Genomic DNA, 23,127 nt, shown 5'->3' on the forward strand with positions numbered 1-23,127 from the left:
ACAATTTACATAATCAAGTAATTTTTTCAATGGTGCTGAATTAATGAGCACACGACAAAGCATCCCTAAAAAACCTTTTGATAAATTATGTACTGGTCGGTCATGTGAGAGATGTAACCAAAATTTTACTTTTTATTTGGTTTCTTGCGGTACAAGTCAATAGTTGTATACTTTTGTGTTTTTACAATTACCGATATAAACTTAACTGTTGTGGGTATAAAATTGTAAACTCACTGGTTCCTAAGATCCTAATCGTAAACCCAATCTAGACATTAATTTATGAAAAAGTAGATGACTGTGAAAAACAAACAACTTGTGCCTCTTGGAAGCAACCTTCACCTGACTGGAATTGTAGTCAGTGGAAATGATTGGATAGTTTGTTTCCATTTTTTAATTATACCATTATTATTCTAGAACAGTGCTGTTCAACTTCAGGTTACCATATCATTGAGTTGCCATTTCCAAGACAACACACGACGCCATGACTATCTACCAGGCCATGTGTTATGTACATTTTTAACTTATGAATATTATAATAGTAACCCAAACTTTCACAATAAGCACAACAGTTTAATTTTCGGTGAGATCACTCCCCCATTTTGCAAAAACTACACTATTTTTATCACACTTTTTATTTAAAAACAAACAAATTAGCATCATGTAACAACAATTAGAGTTTTATTCCAGAATGCAAAGCATTATACAATGGTAATGTACCTAGTTAGAATGTAAGTATCACACACACCCAAGAAACCATTATTGTATAATCAGATAAATACATTGGATTTAATACAAGGTAAAACACACAAATACAGTAAACTACACTTGAGTACTGTGTTGTAACTATTCAGCTGGAGTCTGTGGGAATGAGGCTTTCCATAGTGCATATAATGTCCAGCCAACCCCAAAGACGGTGCCACCCATTGTAAGACGATAAAGGAGTACATCCATACTGCCCCCTCGCAGATGAACTGGTATGTCTTTATTTGCCTACAAGTGTACACAAACATTAAAATATATTACTATCACATATAATGACCAATTTCTAAAGTCTGGTAAGGTATACTGTATGCTGAAAACACAAACACACTGGGTAATTGAAGCAGTTTAACACTACTGACCAGTGACAGTATGCCACCTGTTCTTGGCAATAGGTTATCAGGGATCTCGCCAGCCCAATGGGAGTGCCGGGCGCTCATGAATATTTATGATCTATGTCATATATGAATATTAATTAATATTCAACATTAATTAAGTCAACACATTATGTTTCACAATTTAGAAACGCAAATGCTGCAGACTAAAAACAGAAACAAACAAATTATTGTTGCAATATTAATGTCTATTGTAAAAGGTTAAAATGAGATGCTTTTGAAACGTTTCGGCCAGGAATATGTTCATCAATTTCATGATCTTATTAATTGACCATATAATAATTTGGCGTATTGCTGTAATTTATTATTTGTACCATCAACCGTTAAGTTGCTGTGACATTTTAGATAAATAAATTTGAATTTAATTACAGACTGTAATATGTAAATACAGTGTTCTCCCCAGAATGTAAACAGCGTGGCGGTCCCGCCACAGTGCTTCGATTTGCCGCCACACCGGTCTGACACCGCCACGGTGATTAGCAAGACCGCCACAGTGCTTTTTTCATTGGGGATCTCGTCACGCTGGTCGGCCCGACCGGCACTCAAAATTAGCGACCACCACGGAAACGCATCCGACTATTGTAATATTGTTATTATACTTGCGTACCGACCGACAAGCATCCTGCCAGTCGTGGATAATAATTTGTAAACAATAGACATAGTCGTGCGATGTGGTATCGGCTTTAAACAATACAAGTCAACTTTGTAAAATTAGCACCTTTTTGTTTGTAAGTAAATATTTTCTGACGATAGATGCAGTCTTTAGATTGATAGCTAAAATTCATTCAAAATCAATTCCACCCCGATGTAACATGGGCAAAGCGGAGTTCACGATCAGTTTACGCTACTCAAGAAAAAACAATGTGTTTATTGCGTGATTGGGTAAAATACATTTGAACTGTTATCATCGTGAATTATGTAAAAATTCTTCTTTCAAGACTTCTTTTATCTTTCAAAAATTGCTAATCACCTCTTTCAAAAACCATCATGCAGTTTTCATCTGAAATCCATACCAACACATCGTGCTACGACATCGCTTTACTTCCGCAATGTAATTTTTATGATCACGATCATTCAGAAAACTTCGGGTTCTACCGGCATTACCATGCGGCATTCTGATTGGTTAATGGCGTTTTTGACCCACATGGTCAAAGGACACATGCGGTCAACTAACGCGTCACAACTATCATGGCAGGTCTGTGTTTTTCACGAAGTGATCGAGTGATCAAAAATAATTTCTCCCGATAAAACTAGTTCAAATTTTACGTTTTTTTCATATAAAAAAAAGAAGTATTTAATTTTTGCATGGCATCATGACTGAGTAAGAGAAATTATTGGTATAACCGGTGTATAACATCGCGAAGTAAGTTATGTCACGTCGTAATTTTGATGATTGTTTGGAAGTGTTATTTGTTCGTTCATTTACTGTAAATGTAAACGTTGTAGAAACTGATGGTCGGAATAATAACCAGCAATCCGCCAAATAATTACGTGGTCGATTTTTTGGAGGAGAATTTTGTAGTAAATAAGATCATGAAAGTCTTGAACATAATCCTGGCTGGAACGTTTCAGATGAGTTTCATTTAACCTTTTTACAATTTATTTGTTTCTTTTTAGTCTGCTGCATTTGCATTTCGAGAATGTTTCATTTTTAAATTCAAACTCTTCTATGTTGTAAAACGTAATTTTTTGACTCCAAAAAAAAATATTTGCACTGTGACGGAGCTCATTAATCTTACAAAAGTGCCCAAAATAAAAGTGTTTATAACACTGTGTAAAGCAAACAAATATCTGCCACTTTGTTTTTGAAAATATATGTTGTTTATTGTGTGGGTGTAAATGTGCGTTGGTCAATTTCTATTATTATGTAAATTATATGCAAATGATATGCAAATTAGGCCGCCACAGTGGTTTAAATTCCTGGGGAGAACACTGAAATATATATTTGATGATTTTGATTTATTTTAAGTGATTTCTGACATTGAATTTACTCTTATCTGGTGGCAATTGTTGATTAGGGAAGAGTAGGAAATCAAACGGGCGGTGCACCGCGGTCATTACCGCGGTGGTGGTGGGTGCTCGCCGGTCGACCGCATTTTATGCAAATTTATGCATAGATTCCATGTCGCCGGCTGACCGCGGTCTTCCGCGGTGGGCTCGCACAGCAATTCACACTTATTGTCAAGACCATTAATGAACACAAAGAACTGGGAAATTAAAAGGATCACAAAGTTCCAATGAAAAATTAAACCAATTTGGCTGAGCCAAAAGCTAGGAAACTAGTCTATAATAGTTCACATTATTTTTTATATTTGCCTGAGCTTTGGAATAAAATCACAAAACGATCCAGAAAGACGTAGAGATCAACATAATATAAAATAAGATCGCATTATTTTGTGAATATATATCATGCATGGTCTCAGAAAATGTTTAAAAAGATTAATGTTTCGCGTAGACCAAATATAATCACGCATAAGTATAAATTCAAAGTGTTTTAATACATTGGTGAGAGGTCGCATTTACGTGAACAAGAACATGCACTAAGAAGAAAAAGCAAGCCAAAGTCGAAACGGGGTGTATCATGGACTTGGTACAACATGCGTTGCGACAATTGAGTGATCGTCGACATCATTTTGGGGCACAATTGAACTTCAAGTACGTTGCGAAACTTGCTACGCGGCGATGCTGAGATCAAGTGTGTGTTGACCGAAGTTTGACCCCCAAGTCACGCGCTGAACTGGCGCGTTACCTTAGCAACCCTTTTCTTTCTTGGTCCGCGCTTCGATCTCGTAAATTTGTTATCATATCCAGCGGTACTGTAATAACACAACTTGTATCCAACTCTGTATTGGCTTTGAATATTTCAACATCGTTTACTTAGTGTGCTGCTTTTCTAATAACGCAAATATGTTTACAGTATTGGACGGGCTCTAAATATTTCAACTTTGCAATGTATTACTTTTATAATAATTACGCAAACTAAGTTATTTTTATTATTGTTGGGACACTAACCCGGGCTATTGGGTCTGTGAATATTTCAATATTACCGACTTGATAATGCGTTGCATTCGTAATTATTACGCAAATATAAACATGGGCGCATTTACTAGTAAATCATTGAAATAGATAGTCAGGTCCCGGAGTCAGGTGTCTAACGAAAGTCGAGAAAATATTTTAAATACTTGCGACTCATCGGTGAATTATTTTATTCGAAATAGAGTGAATATGTAATATTAACCATACAATAACATACAATATCATGCGTAATGTTAATTTTTTCTATAATAAACTCGCAGCGCACTTCGATCGCATTATTCACGTACATTTCGACTGAACTCTAATAACCACGTGTTTGAATTACGTGCGGCAATGGGCAATGACCTCAATGAGTTCACGCACTGACATTTAAATTCGGGCCACCCAGTTTGACGCAAACGATATAGTTACTTAACATTTGTTCAAAAAATCGGTAAACTCTCGCGAAGAGTTAACTGAAAGCCTCAAAGGCAACGTCGTTTTTGACCAAAAAACAAAAACACGTCAATACAAGATTATGTGTGCAAGGTTAGATTTATAGAACGTACATGACCGCTTAACTCTGTTTTTTTTTTAATAATCATGTCGCACGTGAAACGCTAGAGACATTTTAGTTCGTCCATTTCTTGTTTACCGATCTTGAACTTTTTGTCTGGAATGCGATACAGGCAAAGAATAAACATTAATGATAACCCACTTCGTAAATAACATTCTTTTCATGTGGTAGACTTTATTCAAGTGTAACCACAGGGAGCCCAGGAACGATAATCAACTGTAATACGCAGTCTCTATGAGCGGGGGGGGGGGGGGGGGTTGTGATTGGTTGTTGACAAATGCTGAACAGGCCACGCCTCCAACGGTGTCGTGCGTTCGGACTAACCGTTAGGAATTCCTAAATGGAGTCAATTTGTGTAGTTTTCTTGATTTATTCTGCAGATATCGGCAAAATGTAGGTAAGGCTTTGGCGAAATTCGAAGGAGCAACTAATATTCTTCAATCTGGTATTTTTTTTAGATTTTATTTTTTATTTTTTTCGTCTGTTTTTTCGAGTTTAAAAAATGTGAGCTGGCTGGAGCCTTCATCCCTTGTCTATTTCTTACACTAGATACCAGCTGATACCCCCCCCCCCCCCCCACCGCTCATAGAGACTGCGTATTACAGTTGATTATAGTTCCTGGGCTCCCTGTGGTGTAACAAACGTAAGTGAAATGTATGGACGAGTCATAATACTCGTACCTTCGAAAGTTACGACTTTTACTCTTGGAATTGGTGATAAATACATGCATAAAATACAACATTGTTTCACGCAACAACAATTCGTATACAGCATTGGACTTATGGATTTTTATATTAATAAAATACGTGGGCCGATAATATTACTATATGCTTAGTATTTCCATGCCAGCGATGCTCGTAACCTGCTCGATTTAAAAACAGCTATTTGAAACAAAGACTCATGGAATCACAAAGGAAACTGTTAAGTACGTATTTCACACCTTTCCTACGACCGCGGTTGCAACCGGTATCGGTGGCCACCGCGGTAGAGACCCCTAATTATAAGCAGTCCGCGGCTCTCCCCGGTGTACCGCGGAGAGCCGCGGTGATTACCGCGGTGAACCGCCCGTTTGATTTCCTACTCTTCCCTTAATTTGTATTACAAGCCCCGCATTTGAGTTCCTGTAATGATATAAGGTGCCAATACATTCCTGCTACATAGCGTGACACTACTGTGATCGTTTAACACTGGGCAATATCCCTGTGTTTGTTTTTATTTGAAACTTGCACTTCACTTGTCATTACCAACAAAATTGAAGCCAATGGACATTGCATTACATTTTTGTTATGTTTTGTTTGTTGGGACTGTAAAATGTTAGTGGCATGTATAGAATCAAATCAAGGGCTTTCACCCTAGCTTACGCCTAAAATGAGAATGACACCTACAATGCTCCAAGATTTATCAATGACAGAAAAAGGACCAGGTTATAATTTATGCACATTTTGAAATCAGTGCGTTATGCAGAGATGTGGTTAAAAATGGTAATTCTAAATTATACACCGTATAGTAAATATCTTACCTGGAAATGTTTCTGTTGGTTATAAACACGATTTGTAGCCTTAGTCCTCACTGATGTGGAGAACCGTCTAGTCAAGCTGCAAATAACCTATGTTGTAAAAGAAAATATTGGAGTTACATTTGAAAGAATAACTATTACAATGTCCGGTGAAGAACAAAATAAATGATCACAGGTGTTAATTAAAGCTGCAAGCAGCATCACAGGGGCTATCAGACAAAATCCGTATTTAAAGTGGTCACTGGATTGCCATTAAGGTACTTTGAATAATTTGTACAATGAGGTTGACGTGCCGCTGGTTCCTTCTATTTATCTGGTTTGGTTATCAAGATATAGTTTTTAAAATATATAAGGAGCTATGTGCTTATGCATATTAATAATGTTACAATGTCATATATGGAATTCTTTTATGTCAGTTACATCTTTCGTTTGATGCCTTCATTATGACACTGGTCGCATGTAACGTTCTGCAACAGTGTTTCCGATATGACCAGTTATGCATATTAATAAGTTCATGTGACCATATATGGTCATCTGTTATTTTAGTGTGAGCTCTTGTTTAGCGTCATCTTAATAATGTAGGTTTTATCTTCCTAATTGCAACAGTGTTTGAGATGTAAAGGTTATGCATACATGTATTAATGGGGTGAGAGAAACCCCCACCCTATGGGCACCCAGTCACATGACCTAGCCATGTGTCTTTCTGGTGAAATAATGTATCTCAGGAGTATCAAAGCACATACAAATTTTCACCCCAATCAGACCAATACCACACATGTAACTGCCCATTTACTGTTCTCACAAAATCCAAGATGGCGGCCAATTCACATGACTGATCGAAAATATATTTTGGTAATTTTTGGTAATACCTAATACAAAATGGCGGCCAAATCATGCGAGTGAACGATTTTATTGTATTTTTCTTGTATTGAGCTATAGTTAAGCATGTTATATGCAAAATATGAAGGTAATTAGTTGCAGCATTCAAGAGAAACAAATGCCAATACGTTTGGTCAATTTTGCCTAAAATCCAAGATGGCGGCCAAACCATGTGACTTATCGAAAATATATTATTTTTCTCATGTCCAGACATGTTATATTCAAAATCATCAGTTAATTGGTTAAATCACCTCTGAGAAGCAAATGCCCAAACTTTTGGCCAATTTTGTCTAAAATCCAAGATGGCGGCCAAACCATGTGACTGATCTGTAATCTTTTTTTGGGTTTGGCATGAGTAAAAAACTACTTCGTGTTTAGAACAAATCTAAAATGGTGGCCAAACCATGTGACCAATCATAATAAATTTTTCAAACTTAAATCTGCTTCATATGTCGAAGCTAAGTACTAAATATAAGAGCATTTTACTCGGCGGTTCTGAAGAAGAAGATTTTTAAGTGTTTTTTGCCGCTTTTAGAAAAAACAAAATGGCGGGGAAAAGTACGTGACTGCTAAAGTTTTTATTGCTGATATCTATTACACACATGAGTTGTTTAAACGCCTGGACCTTCAGAAAGTGGTCAAACAGTCACTTCCAGTTTTATTTCAATCTAATATGGCTACCAAACTAATTGACCAATCAAAATTCTGGAAGCATGTTGCACCAGATCACATTAGGACTATCAGTATAGAGCATTTTCAGATTATCCGGTTCAGCAGTTTTCTCAAATGGCTTGACGAAAAAAGTTACGGAAGAATGATAGAAAGAACAAGCAGCCTATCGGCTGAGATAGCTCCGCTGTTAGCAATGCACATTTCAATTAAAGAACTGAAGACATCATTAGAAAATGAACAATATGAATAGTATCAAAGCAATCGGACTTACAGTTTTTAACAAGAAGTCGAAAATATCACTTTTTACCAAAAATTACAAAAATATTCACCAAAATAAATTAATTAGAGAATTGAAGATATCACAAAATGAACAAATCTGAGAGAGGTCCACATGTAGTACCTATATATGTAATATCAAAGCAATCGGACTTACAGTTTTCAACAAGAAGTCGAAAATATCACTTTTTACCAAAAATGGCAAAAATATTCACCAAAATTAGAGAACTGAAGATATCATCACAAAATGAACAAATCTGAGAAAGGTCTACATGTCGTATCTATATATGTAATATCAAAGCAATTGAACTATTGATTTTTAACAAGAAGTCGAAAATATCACTTTTTACCAATAATTACAAAAATTTTCATCAAAATTAGAGAATTGAAGATATCATTACAAAATGAACAAATCTGAGAGAGGTCCACATGTAGTACCTATATATGTAATATCAAAGTAATTGCACTTGCGGTTTTTAACAAGAAGTCGAAAACATCACTTTTTACCAAAAATGACAAAAATATTCACCAAAATTAGAGAATTGAAGATATCAACATGAAATGAACAAACCTAAGAGAGGTCTACCCAAGGTACATATACACCAAGTATCAAAACATTCAGGCTTGTTGTTTTCAAGAAGAAGTCGAAAAAGTAAAACATTGACACGGACGACGACGGACAATCACTCATATGATAAGCTCCGCTCGTCAAAGTCGACAGCGGAGCTAAAAAAACGGACGATAAGAATATGGGCCTCGCCCTTCGGGCTTGGGCCCTTAAAAAACCGAACGGTAATAATAGGGGCCTAGCCCTACGGGCTTGGGCCCCTAATTAAAGCTGCAAGCGATATCAGCAGAGGCTAAGCTGACAGGATTCTGTTTCATAATTAATGAGGTCACATGATAAACAATCAGGTCGTTTGAATGATCAGTAACATGAGGCTGAAATTCAGTTGGTTCCATGTATTTTCCTGGTCTAGTTATCAAGACATAGTTTTCAAAATATATAATGTGCCATGTGCATCCAATATGGTTGCCGAACCAATTGACCAATCACATTGTGAAAGTCAGGTGCACCAGTTCACATTAGGAACTATTAGTATAGAGGATTTTAGACCATTCCATTCAGCTGTTTTCTCAAACAGCTCGACGAAAAAGTTACGGAAGAAAGAAGAAAGAAAGAAATTAAAGCCGCAAGCGGCGTCACCGGGGCCCAAGCTGACAAGATTCTGTTTTATAATTAATGAGGTCACATGTTAGACAATCAGGTAGCTTCAATTATCAGTAACATGAGGTCAAAATGAAGTTGGTACCATGTATTTACCTGGTTTGGTTATCGAAATATGGTTTACAGGATATATAATGAGCCATGTTCTTATGCATAATAATGAGATTACATAATCATATATAGTCATTTCTAATGTTAGTTACATCTTTCATTTAATGTCTTCATAATGACACCAGTTACATGTTCTGCTCTGCGACAATGTTTTAGATATGACTGCTATGCATATTAATGAGTTCACATGACCATATATGGTCATCTGTTATTTTAATCAAAGCTCTTGTTCACTGTTGTCATAATAACACAGGATTCATCTTCCTAACTGCAACAGTGTTTGAGATATAATGGTTATGCATATTAATGAGTTCACATGACTATATATGGTAATCTGTTATTTTAATGAAACAAGACATGAAATGTCAGTCCCCGTTTTTTGATTATAAAGTTGTACAAGGAACATCTGCAAACAGGTGAATAAATGTGTACTCTTTGTGGTTACAACTCATCATAAAGTGATTTCCGATGATCTAGTTTTGTACTGACAACTAAAAACTTCCACTGACCCATGTTCAGAATCTCAGAGTACACAAGTGCAACAAAACTATTTGTCATACATGTATACTTGCTCAAGAAACTGCATTCATAAATCTGAGTGAACCTTGATGTACATGACTTCTTTGTTAATCAGGTCTTAGTATATTACCAAGACCTGGGTTTGTTTCAACATCACCACTGGGCATCAGAATCATTCTCATGTTGTCAAATACAATTTGTTATTAACACAGTAAGGTTTATTATTTAAAATGTATTCATTGTACATAGAACAACATCTGTTAATTTAAACAATTGTAAAAGCTATGTTTTCAGAGTAAGTACATGTAATAATTAAGAAAGCCAGTTGTGATAAAGGTTGGTCTGCTCATTCCCTTCAATGGAGAAGTAACAATAATTGTTTGAAGTCTTCTTAGTGCAGTGATATTATTGCATTTCAATCATTATTAATGGGTATAAAATACTGTAAACCATTTAATTTTCACTTCTAGATATATTTGTGTACAACATTTCAATAAAGTCCGACACTCCATGTTGTAGGAACCCAGAAAAAATTACCTTGCGAAATTGAAGCAATTCACAGCACCACTGTAAAAAAAAAAAAAAAAAAAAAAAAAAAAATAGGTTAAAATAAGTATAGTCAAAGACATACACATGTGGGTTCATAAGACATATGTCCCAATCTGAGTGGTTCTAGGGATTAGTATCACCAGATTTTACTCTCCGTGATTCAATATCAGTCCTATGTATAACGCTGTGTTGATCAGGCGAACTAATTGACAATGGCCCTACATGTATCGCTATGACATCACAGTAGTTTTGTATTCTTCTAGCATTTCGACTATGGAAAAACATTTGTTTTTGAAAGTGGACGAATTATTAGAAGAAAAACAGAAACTATTTTTTTAGTATGAATTCTAGTAACTGAAATGCAGGATTGAAAAAGAACAAGACAATACGCAGGATTGATAAACCTTCAGCGAGCACTCCTGAAATTTCAGATCATTGGTACCATGTTTTTGGATACATTCAATGACCTAATACATAAAATCACATTTGTTATTGCTCAATCACTTGACCCTGTATGGCACAAGATTGCAAGCTTCTATCATAAAATTGGGTTATTTATTTGATGCAATGAAACATGCATTCACAGCAGACAGAAATTCGTTTGAGATATTACTGGATTTTTGTATTCAGTTTTCCATTTCAACCACAATCATCACTTAGTAAGCTGTGATCGCGCATTGGGATACTGACTGTGCATAAATGCGCAGTGTAGTGTCATCATCAGTTTGAGAATATTTTGCACCATTACACCATTTCAAATATTATATTAATTCACAGACAACAAAATAAAGATTTTCAATAACATACAAGTTTTCCCACAGTTGATGATTGTATGGCAATTACAAGGCTTCGCCAGTTTTACTTTGGAAGAAGTTGAAAACAGGTAACAGAAAGGGGCTACATGACTACATCTTTTTTTTTTGAATTTTAATCAAGCATGATTTTTGTAATTTTTTTTTTTTTTTACAAATGTCTATTTCAGGGCAACAGAAACAAAAACAATAAATGTGTAGGTAGGCATTTTAACAATTGCACAATTAATATTGGATGAAAACGTCATTAGCGATATCAATCATAATCATAATTAAAAATCAAAGAAAGCTTAGAAAGAACTCCCATGTGCTGAGAGTATTGGAGACACATTAAAAATTAATTCAAAATTACTTGAACTTGAGATGTTGATGGAAACGCAGAAAACTAATTATGCAAATTAGGTAACTAATATGAACAGATTTAAGTGTAAAACTAACAAGGTCTGCACAATGTACCAAGTTTCATTGAAATGTGATTAGAACCAAAATATTAATTATTATGCTAATTAGAGAATTAATATGAACAGATTTTAACCCAAAATTAATCAGGCTGTCTATTGTCCTAGAGCACTTATGTACCAAGTTTTATTCAAATGTGATGATCAATACTTGAGATATCAGTATTAATTAATTATATTAATTAAGTGATTAAGAAGCATAAATATTTACCAAAAACTAATGTGGTGTATAGTCCTAGGTTCATTGAAATGTGATGGGTACTCTTTAAAAGTTTCATTGAAATCCAATGAGTGGCTTTTAGACATCAGTGCAACAGCCATAGAACAGCAAAAAATTAACTAATTATGCAAATTAGGTAATTAATAGGCACAATTATTTATCCCAAAATTAATCAGGTCTCTGCACAGTCCTAGAATATCTATGTCGCAAGTATCATTGAAATGTGATGATTAGTACTTGAGATATCAGGTGAAAAGCAGAAAAATAACTAATTATGCTAATAAGGTGATTAATATGCACAAATATTTACCCAAAAACTAATTAGGTCTCTGCACAGTCCTCAAGTAACTATGTACCAAGTTTCATTGAAACATGATCATTACTACTTGAAATATCAAAAGCTGAAAATTAATTAATTATGCAAATTGGGTAATTAATATGTACTGATATTACCCTAAAAACTATCAGGTCTGTGCAGTGTCATATGACATATATGTACCAAGTTTTATTGACATGTTATGATTAGTACTTGAGATATCAGTGGAAAAGCCGAAAATTGATTAATCATTATGTAAATTAGGTAATTAATAATATTAACAGATTTTTACCCAAAAATAATCAAATCTGCGCATTAGTTCAGAGCATCCATGTGCCAAGTTTCATTGAAATCCAATGAGTGGTTCTTCAAAAATCAGTGAAACAGTCATAGAACAGCTTAAAATCAGTTAATTATCATGCAAATTAGGTAATTAATATTCATAGATTTTTACCCAAAACTAATCAAATCTGCATATTGGTTCAGAGCATCCATGTGCCAAGTTTCATCAAAATCCAATGAGTGGTTCTTCAAAGATCAGTGGAACAGTCATGGAACAGCTTGAAATCAGTTAATTATCATTCAAATTAGGTAATTAATATTCATAGATTTTTACCCAAAACTAATCAAATCTACGCACTAGTTCAGAGCATCCATGTGCCAAGTTTCATCAAAATCCAATGAGTGGTTCTTCAGATATCAGTGGAACAGTCTTGGAACAGCTAAAAAATCAGCTAATTATCATGCAAATTAGGTAATTAATATTCATAGATTTTTACCAAAACCTAATCAACTCTGCGCATCATCCCAGAGCATCTATGTACCAAGTTTCACCAAAATTTGATTAGTGGTTCTTGAGATAACGGTGGAACAAAAAAAGTGACATACATACATACATACATACAGACAGACATACAGACAGGGCAACTGCAAAGACTATCTTTTGTGCTTTGCACACGGGAGTCAATAAGATCATATTTAATTTAGTTAGTTTTCATAATGAAATGCATAATAACATGTACTTATAAATTTGAATAAGGTTTAACAGCCTTTTCATTTAGTGCCAGTTTATACACCATAAAACCTCTGGTTTAGGTGTCACACTCAGAGAAGAGTGAAAGGCCTTTGGTTCATAGGCATCGCAAAATGTTGGAATTGAATCCCCCCAAAAAATTCACATACTGTAACATCCATTATTTTTTTATAATCTTGTTGATAACGAAAAGTAAAGTATGTTCTAAAAGAAGTTTCGAATAAATACAAACACGAATACATTGCTTAGTGGTTAGTACCGGTAGCGAATTATCACGGTAGCACAATCTGGTCATTCTGTGTTTCGCAAGTGAATAACTTATTTGTTTTCGAAGTATTGCAATTGTTGATTATTATTCAGTAATGATTATAATAACGCACAAAAATTTAATTCGTTGAATTTTTATAAATTGAAAGTAATAATCAACTTAGTTTCATCGTAAACGAATGATTTCGGTCGAATGTAAATGCGCGAACCGATACGACATCCGCCATGTTCTCATGCATTTACACGTGGCTCATTTAAATACGTTAATGACGGTTCAGTGACCTCGTGGTGAACGCAACGCGGTAGTAGACTTACCGATGTTCTGGCAAGATCTTTATGCTTTGATTTTGACAGGGAAAATGGCATGATTTTTTTTTAATCAAAAATTTAGTTGTTTTCAAAATATAAACTGAGCATTCAAAGAATAATTTAACATTGTTCGCAGAAATAACAGCTCATTGTCGAAACAAAGCTTACCCATTCGAGCTGTTCACAATAGGTGTCAATGACTACGGTAAAATATAAAGTAGACTCTTTTAGGAGCCAGGAGTGAATGAAATATCTAAAATATTTTTAAAAAAACTAAAAAAAAATGCCGAAAAAACGCCGGGCGATTTCATGGTCCGTTGCAGACTACTCGGCCGAACGTCCATACACGTGTTGTCACTGCACATCGGCCATGTTGAATCGTACGAGATCGGCAAAATCTTCATTACAACTAACAGTTTAATGCTCACAACATAAAAATACAAATATCATATGCAACCTACTATTATATAATGAATAAGTTGATCGACACAGGGACATCCCCCCCCCCCGAGTTGTGAATATTTCGGAAATCGCGACACAAGCAAAAGACCGGATAACGATTTACTAACTTGAAACTATGTCCCCATGAATTAATCGTCCGTGTACAATAATTTGACAGGGTATACAATTTACAAACTAGTTTCGTAGATTGGAGACAATTGTTTGCTTTTTTGGCTTTTCACAAGAATATCAAGCTGGCAATCATCATAATATTCACGTCCGTACGTACGTCACAGAATGTACACCAATCGTACCCCAAAATACATTCAATTTTGTAGAAACTGGAGAACTTACCTTTGCAAACACGTCTCTTATGCCGCCTTCTTGAAGTTCTTGAAATCAAATAAGGTTACTAGTTCTTCTAGTAACTAGTGAATGAGACCACTGAGCCGAACAGAATACATGTATAAACAGTACTATAATAAATTGCCCGCAATGGAGAAATCACGTGCTGTAGCGTTACTCACAGATCTAATCTACTGTAAAATATTTTATTTCAGCTGGAATTATCATTCGCTGAAAAGACTTTTTCTGGCTGTTTTTTGTATTGAATTCATTTTCATTGATTTTTGACAAGTTTGACTGTAAAATATAGGAAAAAGGGAATATTCGCTGGATTTTATTTTAACTGAAACATTCCTTCCGGGAAAATAGCAAAAAAATGTTGCAAGCAAAAATAAAGTATTTTACAGTAATTAATTTATTCTGAGCATGCGCAGACATTCTGTCAATGTTGCCGGGAGAGGTAATTTTTGATAAAAATCGTGAAAAAGACCCACTTGGGATTTTCAGATCTGGAAAAAAAATTACGTGCATACTCGGAAGACACTTGTTCATCAACCTGCCAAGTTTCACTGATACCTGCTGTAGAATTTCTGAGAAAATGTTGGAGACGGAAAAAGGACAAAACCTGAATTATAAAGTCTCCTTTTCAGGCTGCGCCTGAACGGGGACTAATCAATTGTTTAATGTTGTCATAATAACACAGGTTTCATCTTCCTAACTCCAACAGTGCTTGAGATTTTTCAGTTATGCATATTAATGAGGTTAGAAGCCCCCACCCCTTAGGCGCCCAGTGACAAAACCCAGCCACGTGCTATTCGGTTGAAAGAATGCATCTCAAGAGTAGAATGCACATATACAATTTTAGCCAAATCGGACCAATACAACACATGTAAATGCACAAGATTTGTTTTCATAAAATCCAAGATGGCGGTCAAACCATGTGACTGATCAAAATAATATTTTTCTCATATGGAGCTAAGGCCAGGCATGGCAAATATAAAAACATCTAGTAGATTGGTTGAATCACCTCTGAGAAACAAATGCCCAAACTTTTGGTCAATTTTGCTTAAAATCCAAGATGGCGGCCAAACCATGTGACTGATCTGAAATCTTTTTTAGGTTTCTGAAAGAGATTGATATAGAGATGCCATACAGTAATATTGAAAATAATCCCTCAAGTGTAGCATGAGTAAAAAAACTACTTCCTGTTTAGAAGAAATCCAAAATGGCGGCCAAACCACGTGGCCAATCACAATAAATTTTTCAAACATAAATGGGATTCATATATAGAAGCTAAATACTGCATATGAGAGCATTCTGCGTGGTGGTTCTGAGGAAGAAGGTTTTTAAGTGTTTTTTGCCGTTTTTAGGAAAAACAAAATGGCGGGAAAAGTCACATGAAGTCACATAAAGTTTTTATTGCTGATATTTATTACACATGAGTTGTACTATATACCATAAAAAAATCTACAGCTTATTTTTTGGCAACTTAGAAAAGAAGTATGCATGGAAAACATAACTCGGAGCTGCCCGGAAAATTTGAAATCTCTGTGCATGATTGATCCATTTTATGCCAAAATAACCAATAAATCAAAGAAAGCTTAGAAAGAACTCCCATGTGCTGAGAGAATTGGAGACACATTAAATATAATTCGAAATTACTTAGCTGAAAACTAATTATGCAAATCAGAAAATTAATATGACCAGATTTGAGTGTAAAACTAATGAGGTCTGCGCAATTGTAACAGAAAATCTATGTCTCCAAGTTTAATTGAAATGTGATTAGAACCAAAAAATTATGAAATTATTATGCTTATTAGGGAATTAATATGAACAGATTTTTACCCCAAACTAATTAGGTTTGTACATTGTCCTAGAGCATCTTTGTACTAAGTTTCATTGAAATGGAATAATTAGTACCATGAAAACTCCAAAATTTCGACCCCTCTAAAAATTCGTCCGCCTGTTTATTTGCCCGGTTTCGGTGTTTTATTTACCTCCAAATTTTCGACTCCACTAAAACTTGCCGATTCATTCTTATTCGAAAATTGCGACCAGTTTTAGTTTTCCCCCAAACGAAAAAAAACCCGATGTGAGCGTTCAAATGGGACCTTCCTCGAAGGCATGAATCCGGGTTTCTGATTGACTGAGAGATTTTTATTTTATTAGTAACGAAAATATATTCTAAATAAACGAAGTTTCAAATAAAAACGAACACAAAAATCTCGGCATGCTGCGTTTCTGAATTGTTGATTATTACTGTACTCAGTAGTGATTATAATAATGTACACAAAATAAATTTGTTGAATGGTTATGAAATACAAATAAAAGTCAACTTAGTTTCATTGTAAGCGAATGATTCCGGTCTCGTATAAACGTTTGATGCTGTAGGATATCCGCCAAGTTCTTTTAGGTCAAATAGGTCAAATCGCTAATTACAATCGTTTTCACTAAACATTGGACAATCAGATTGTGGTAAATGTTGATACATCAGAGCAAGTACCTAATGAAATTGCCACTGAATTTATTCCTACTAATCAAAACATCATAACTGTAGCATAAACATGTCTGATACAATGTATAACTGTCTGTACTCAACTCATTACATAAAATGTTACGTTTGTGTGTGTCCCAGTAGTGTGTCCAGACACCCAGAGCATATAACGCGGGAAAGTCGGGAGTACATGTAATTTGTTGACAAAATGCAGTCTCATAATTCGACACACAATTTAGTGTACGACAGAAAATTGTTGAACTTTACTTAAATTGGCTGTCGTGTAGTCAATTTGCACAACAAACTAGGGTGTCAAAAAGTACTGCGAATAATATATGCACTAAACTTATTACTAGCGGTGATGTTTCAGCTGGGAAGCACGGACGAAAACATGGTAACAGAACATGCTTGACTGGCAATATTTTACAGCATATTGAATTTTATAAACGGCGACAGCCTAGTATTTATCGGCGTGAAATTCAGTCAAAGTTACGCCAAGATAATGTGTGCCACGATGTCCCCAGTTCATCCACGGTTTACTCGTTCACCACCTAAACATGACGAGGAAAAAGTTAAAACCTATAATTCAAGGCCGTGGGAACCGTACTGGCCATACCGGCTATGGCCGGACCACTTCTGCACGCCCCCTAGCAGACGTGGTCCTTAGGCCCACGTCAACATACGCCTCGGACCTACGGCCTTCGATGGATGGCCGGACCAAATACTAGTATTTTTTGCTTCCTACGACCTTGTAATTGCTGCAAAGTCAACGACTGACATTAACGGACAACGAATGCTTGAATTTATTGATAACATTTCTGATTTTAGACCAGAAAAGCTGCACTGGTTTGACGAGGCGTCTGTCATTCGTACTTAGTCTACTGGAAACCGGCGTTACGGGCATACAGAAATTGGTACACCGGCGACAGAAATACAGCGGTTTGCGTCTAATATTAATTACACAATAAACCTGCTCACAAGTATATTTGGTGTCGAACAATCTGATTTAGGCGAGGGTTCTTCGAACCCGCCTATTCACATAGTTCATACCCACCATAGACAAATGACTATTTTGAACTGTAGGCATTAATCAGCGATTCTGCCGGTGACGGAGAGATAGAATCCAGGTCAGGGGAAGCCCCATGACCTCAAGATTCTTTTACCCCTTACGTCACGAACCCACGTGACCGAGGCCACCTGGCAACGCCACAGGTAGCCGTCCATCACTCTGGTTCCTTTCTCTCCGCCTCGAGGACTTAGACCAACGCGACGGAAAGAGTGGGGAGGTTGGGGGGGACCCGGAGTCTATGGTGGGTATGAACTATGTGAATAGGCGGGTTCGAAGAACCCTCGCCTAAATTCACTACGTTCAATTACCCACCATAGACTCCGGTCAGTCAAAATGACTATTTTGAACTGTAGGCAGAGTCAGACACCGATAGGTGGCGGGTTTTTCCGAGCAAACAGAAAAAAAGGAGAATGATGAAAGACTTTCCCCCAGTCCGGGATGAAAAACAAACCCAAAGACCTAAGTTAAGACCCAAGAAGGGTGGTGTCTTACCTTGCCTGTGCTGTCCCAGAAGCAAGAATCCAATGCTGCTGTGGTGACAGGGTTCGGTGTGCCCGAGAAAGCTAGACCCAAGCCGAACTCGGGGGTGATAAGCTTGAAGTAGGACCGAAACAGTTCGCATGAGGGCGTACGACGGGGCCTAACCTGAAGAGACCCTGCTCAATAGATTGGGTGTCTCCTAGGTAGTAGTTGATGAAGACGTTCTGCGTTCTCCAGAAGCCTGCCCTCAGAATGTGTCTGAGGGGGGCACCTGACGCTAGCGCTAGTGAGTTAGCAATCGCACAGACCTCATGTACTTGGTGTCTCTGCAAGGTCTGTGTTGAGGAGGATAGTGTATTATAGACCTTCAGTACAGTCGCAGTAATCCACCTGGGGATGGAAGTCGGGGAAACCGGCTTATCCCGCTTGTCAGGGCCGTAACACAAAAACATGTGTTTGGTTCCCTGTCTAGAAAACCTGGTACGGTTCTCGTAGCAACTCAGCGCTCAGACCGGGCAGAGAAGCAACTCCTCCTGATCTTCCGGACTGACAATATTTGCCAGCCGGGGGAGAACCCGATTCGTGTCTTAGTACAACTTGATCGCCCATAAAAGCGGCACAACCGTCCGCAAAGGATAGTGCGCGCCTAGCTTTGACCGGCGCCTACCTGAGGCGAGGGCCAGTAGGAAGACTATTTTCCACCTCAAAAAATTGAGTGGTGCTGATTGGAGAGGCTCAAAAGGCGGTCTGCTTAGAGCGGACAACACAGCCGACAAGTCCCAGTTGGGCAGTTCCCTTGCATGGGGTTTCGGCGTCTGGAAAGCAGTAAATAGTCTCCTAATAGTAGGACAATCGGTTAGTCTTGTTCCCATACGTTTGAATGGTGGGGCACAAGGCCGACCTGTAGCCAACGATCGCTGCGTAGGACAAACCCACTTCATCAAACAGGTGGACGAAGGAGCCTGCTACCTGGCCAATAGAGGGATGGTATCGATCAATCTCCCTTCCGCTACACTAACCAGTGTATGCTCGCAGCCTAGAAATGTAGGCTACATTGGTGGAATCCCAGTTTGCCCTGGCTAGGACGTTGGCAGCCCGCGCAGATAAAGCTTTCGTATGGGCGGGTCTAATGAGAGCCTCTATGCGGGTAAGTGATACCCGCTGGGCTCGTGGTAGTGCGCCGTCTGGTGGGGACGGCATGTCCGGTAAGTCCGGAAGCACTGCTGGTGTTTCGACTATCGTTTCCGACAGAAGTGGAAACTAGGCCCTGTTCGGCCAATTGGGTGCAACCAATGATAATATGCAGGTGTGCACCTGTCGAAGTCTTCTCCGGTGCCCGGTGGACTAGCGGGAAGGGAGGAAAAGCGTACACAACTAAGTGGATCCGGGGGGTAGCAAAGCGACCCTGGCCCAGGCTCCTGGAGTCAGCAGGAGTGTTACGTACACCGGGAGCTTGGTGTTCCGGGGTGCGGCAAACGGTCTAACCTTGGACCGTCCACAGCCGAAACAGCCTGGAGGCTACTCACTGGGGTATCAGCCACTCTGTGTTCTGGAGACGGAGTCGCCCTAAAAGGGCGTCGCCAGACTGTTCCTCACCCCTGGAAGGTGGTGTGCGGTTAGCTCCCCATTGTATTCCAGGCACCAAAGGAGGATTTTGCTCCGCTAGGACTGACAACGATAGGGAATGCGTCCCCCCTCCTTCTTGAAGGAGACCACCGCTGCGTTGTCTGTGCGGAGCAGGACTCTGTGGTCTCGAACTACGGGTAGAAAGCGTGGTAGTGCTAATTGTACACTGCTCACAGTTCGAGCCGGTTGATATGGTGGTCCCAAAACTATGCGGGAGCCATATCTTTGGGCTTGTTCGTCCAATAGATGCGCTCCCCAACCCTGGGGGGGGCATTTGTTACCAGAGTCATGCCTGCGGCGAGCGGGTCCAAGGGGGACGACCACCAGGGCAGGGCTTCCTTCATTTGGTCCGAGATCGAAACCCGCCTATCTAGTTCCCATAGAAGAGCTCGGCGATATAACAAGTGTTATACCGGGCGGCTGCGTAGTGCGGCCTGGGGAACGACCCTTCGAACCGAGGTCATCATTCCGATGATCCGCATTAGTTCACGGAGGGACACCGAGGGAACGCTGACTAGGCATTCGGCTAGGCTGCTTAGCGCTAAGCAATATGCTTGAAATAGCTAAGCCAAGCTTACCTCTGTGTCAAAACTCCATGCCCAGGGACACCAACTGCGCGTTGGCTCGAGGTGGGACTTGTCGATTTACTAACGAGCCCAGCTGGTGAAGTAAATCCTGTGTTAGCCTGATGCGTTTGGCTATTACCCCTTGCCCGGGTTGTTGGTAACCAGTAGTCTGGGTACGGATTGAGGTGTACCGACATCTGGTGAAGCAGCAGCACTACCTGTTTCATCCCTCTGGTGAACACGTAGGGCACTGTGCCTAACCCGAACGGAGGGGGGGCACCGAAGTTCGAATACTTGGCCCAGCTGGGAGATTCGAAGGAGATGGCAACTCGCTAGGTGCATCGGTACGTGTAGGTAGGCCCCGCTTAAATCTAGCGGGGCTAGCCAGTCAAAACGGTGGATGGAGAGAAGAACCCTGAATGGTGTCTCCATGTGGAACCGATCGAGGGGCACGTACTGATTCAGTCTGTCTAGGTCCAAAACTGGACGCCTGCCACTTGTAAATTTGGTACTACGAACACATTTGGGTAGAAGCCTGGACTTAGTTCCGGCTGATGTACCCTGTGTATGGCGTCTTTCCCCAGCAAACTGCTACTTCCTGTCTGATTGCTTCCGCCTTGCGGGAGTCCCCTGGCAGTGCCCAACAGGGGAGACACTGACGGGGGGGGGGGGGGGTGGGGGGAAGTGGAGATTTCAGCGGTATGCCGTAAATGGATGTCACCACCTGGGAAGGTCCAGGGGTCGTTCACCCGCCGTCTCCAAACCGGACTACACCGGCGCAATCTGTGTACGACAGGGATGTGTGGCCATGTGTTCAGCAGTTGCAAGGGGGGAGGGTGCTCCCTTCCCCCATGAGGCGAGTTCCCCAAGGCCTGAAGTAGTCACTAAGTTGTGACCTGGCCACTCACCGAACACGTGCCTGTCTACCCCGGTTGCAGAGGTGAGCGTCAAACATGCTTCCCCTGCTGCCAGGTAGACATCCGCCCAGAGAGGGTGAGGAGCCACCACCTGGCTCTTACCTCCCTGGGGGCACGCCACTACCCTTCCCTCCCATGGAAGGGTATAAGCGCTTGCCTCCTGGCTGACTCTGGCTAGCAGGCAACGCCCTAGAGCCTTGTGTTTTCTGTGCTTGGGGTGCCCTCCGCTTGCCCATGGCAGGACCAACTGGCTAGCGGATTCAATCTGAACCCTCTGATTCATTGCACTCCGAAGCTCCGAGACTGTACCCACCATTCCCTGAACAAAGAGGGTGGAGGGTATCCAGTCTGCGTCACTGAGGTGGGGACGTACCCCGGCTCAGCTTGTCGGCGAAAACACATGCGTCTAAGGCCGCGTCTCGTAGCACAGTAGTGGCCCTGGCCAAGCGAGCCAGGCAACACTAGGGGGTGTCGCACGTAGATGCACGGTGGCCCACCAGTAAAAATGTCGCCTGGTCGAGGAGGCTGGTGCGTTCTGCCTCCAAGGTCACCAGAGTGCTGGGCACACATAATAATGCGCTCAAGCAACTCTGCCCTCAGGGCTAGATGGGTCGTCCTCAATTGGCAAAGACACCCATGGAACGCGGCTATCCCTCTTTGCCCGGTTTGCCAAATTCATGGTACCGGGGTCTGGGGAAGGAGCCTTGGAATCCGGTTGGGGGTGTTTTGGTCTCATCCCACGCTATGGGGTCTGATCCCGAAATACACCGACCGGGTAGCGTTTGGTCCAGTGGGAAATGTTGCCTAACGTTATCCTCACCCGGGGGCCTTAAGCATTACATCCTCCGCGGCTGACCAACGCTGCCCATCAACACCGTTTGCGTGCTCTGCGCCCCACTCCGCACTCAGACGGACAGGGGAGAGATGTGCCGACGGGGTTGCTTTGGATCCCGACGCCTGTGATCCCATAAGCGTTGAAGCAACCTTAGGTGGTCGCTTTAGGATCAAGGGTGGGGTATATACATCGTATCAATGGGATCGATGATACTCCGCCTCACCCCAAAAGCGTGGCTCACCGAGTCATATAGATGGAAGACTCTGAGGGACCGCCCGGAGTACCGGCTGTATCCAACGCGAGTGAACTGCGTCTCCTCTAACTTAAAATATGTGAGAGGGAGCGTGTTCGACTGTGCGTCTCATGACAGGGTCGGTTCCCTCTGGGGACGCCCGTGGGCCGGTAAGAAAGGAGTCAAAACCCACAGCGGGGACCGGACACAA

At 39.7% G+C, this 23,127-nt stretch overlaps 1 protein-coding gene across 1 annotated transcript in view; it reads right to left on the minus strand.

The window, feature by feature from the left end:
* Window positions 1-656: 656 nt before the first annotated feature.
* LOC102803640 (cytochrome c oxidase subunit 7A1, mitochondrial-like) overlaps window positions 657-23,127 on the minus strand; it is a 36,737-nt gene continuing 14,266 nt past the window's right edge. The window contains exons 2-3 of the mRNA XM_085495811.1: window positions 6,266-6,352; window positions 657-990 (exon numbers count right to left, since the gene is read on the minus strand). Coding sequence (XP_085351937.1) covers window positions 844-990; window positions 6,266-6,352 — 234 coding nt within the window. The 3' untranslated portion in view covers window positions 657-843. The remainder of the gene's footprint in view (window positions 991-6,265; window positions 6,353-23,127) is intronic.

This window comes from Saccoglossus kowalevskii, chromosome 2, assembly GCF_978046115.1.
Source record: "Saccoglossus kowalevskii chromosome 2, keSacKowa6.1, whole genome shotgun sequence".
Taxonomy (NCBI): domain Eukaryota; kingdom Metazoa; phylum Hemichordata; class Enteropneusta; family Harrimaniidae; genus Saccoglossus; species Saccoglossus kowalevskii.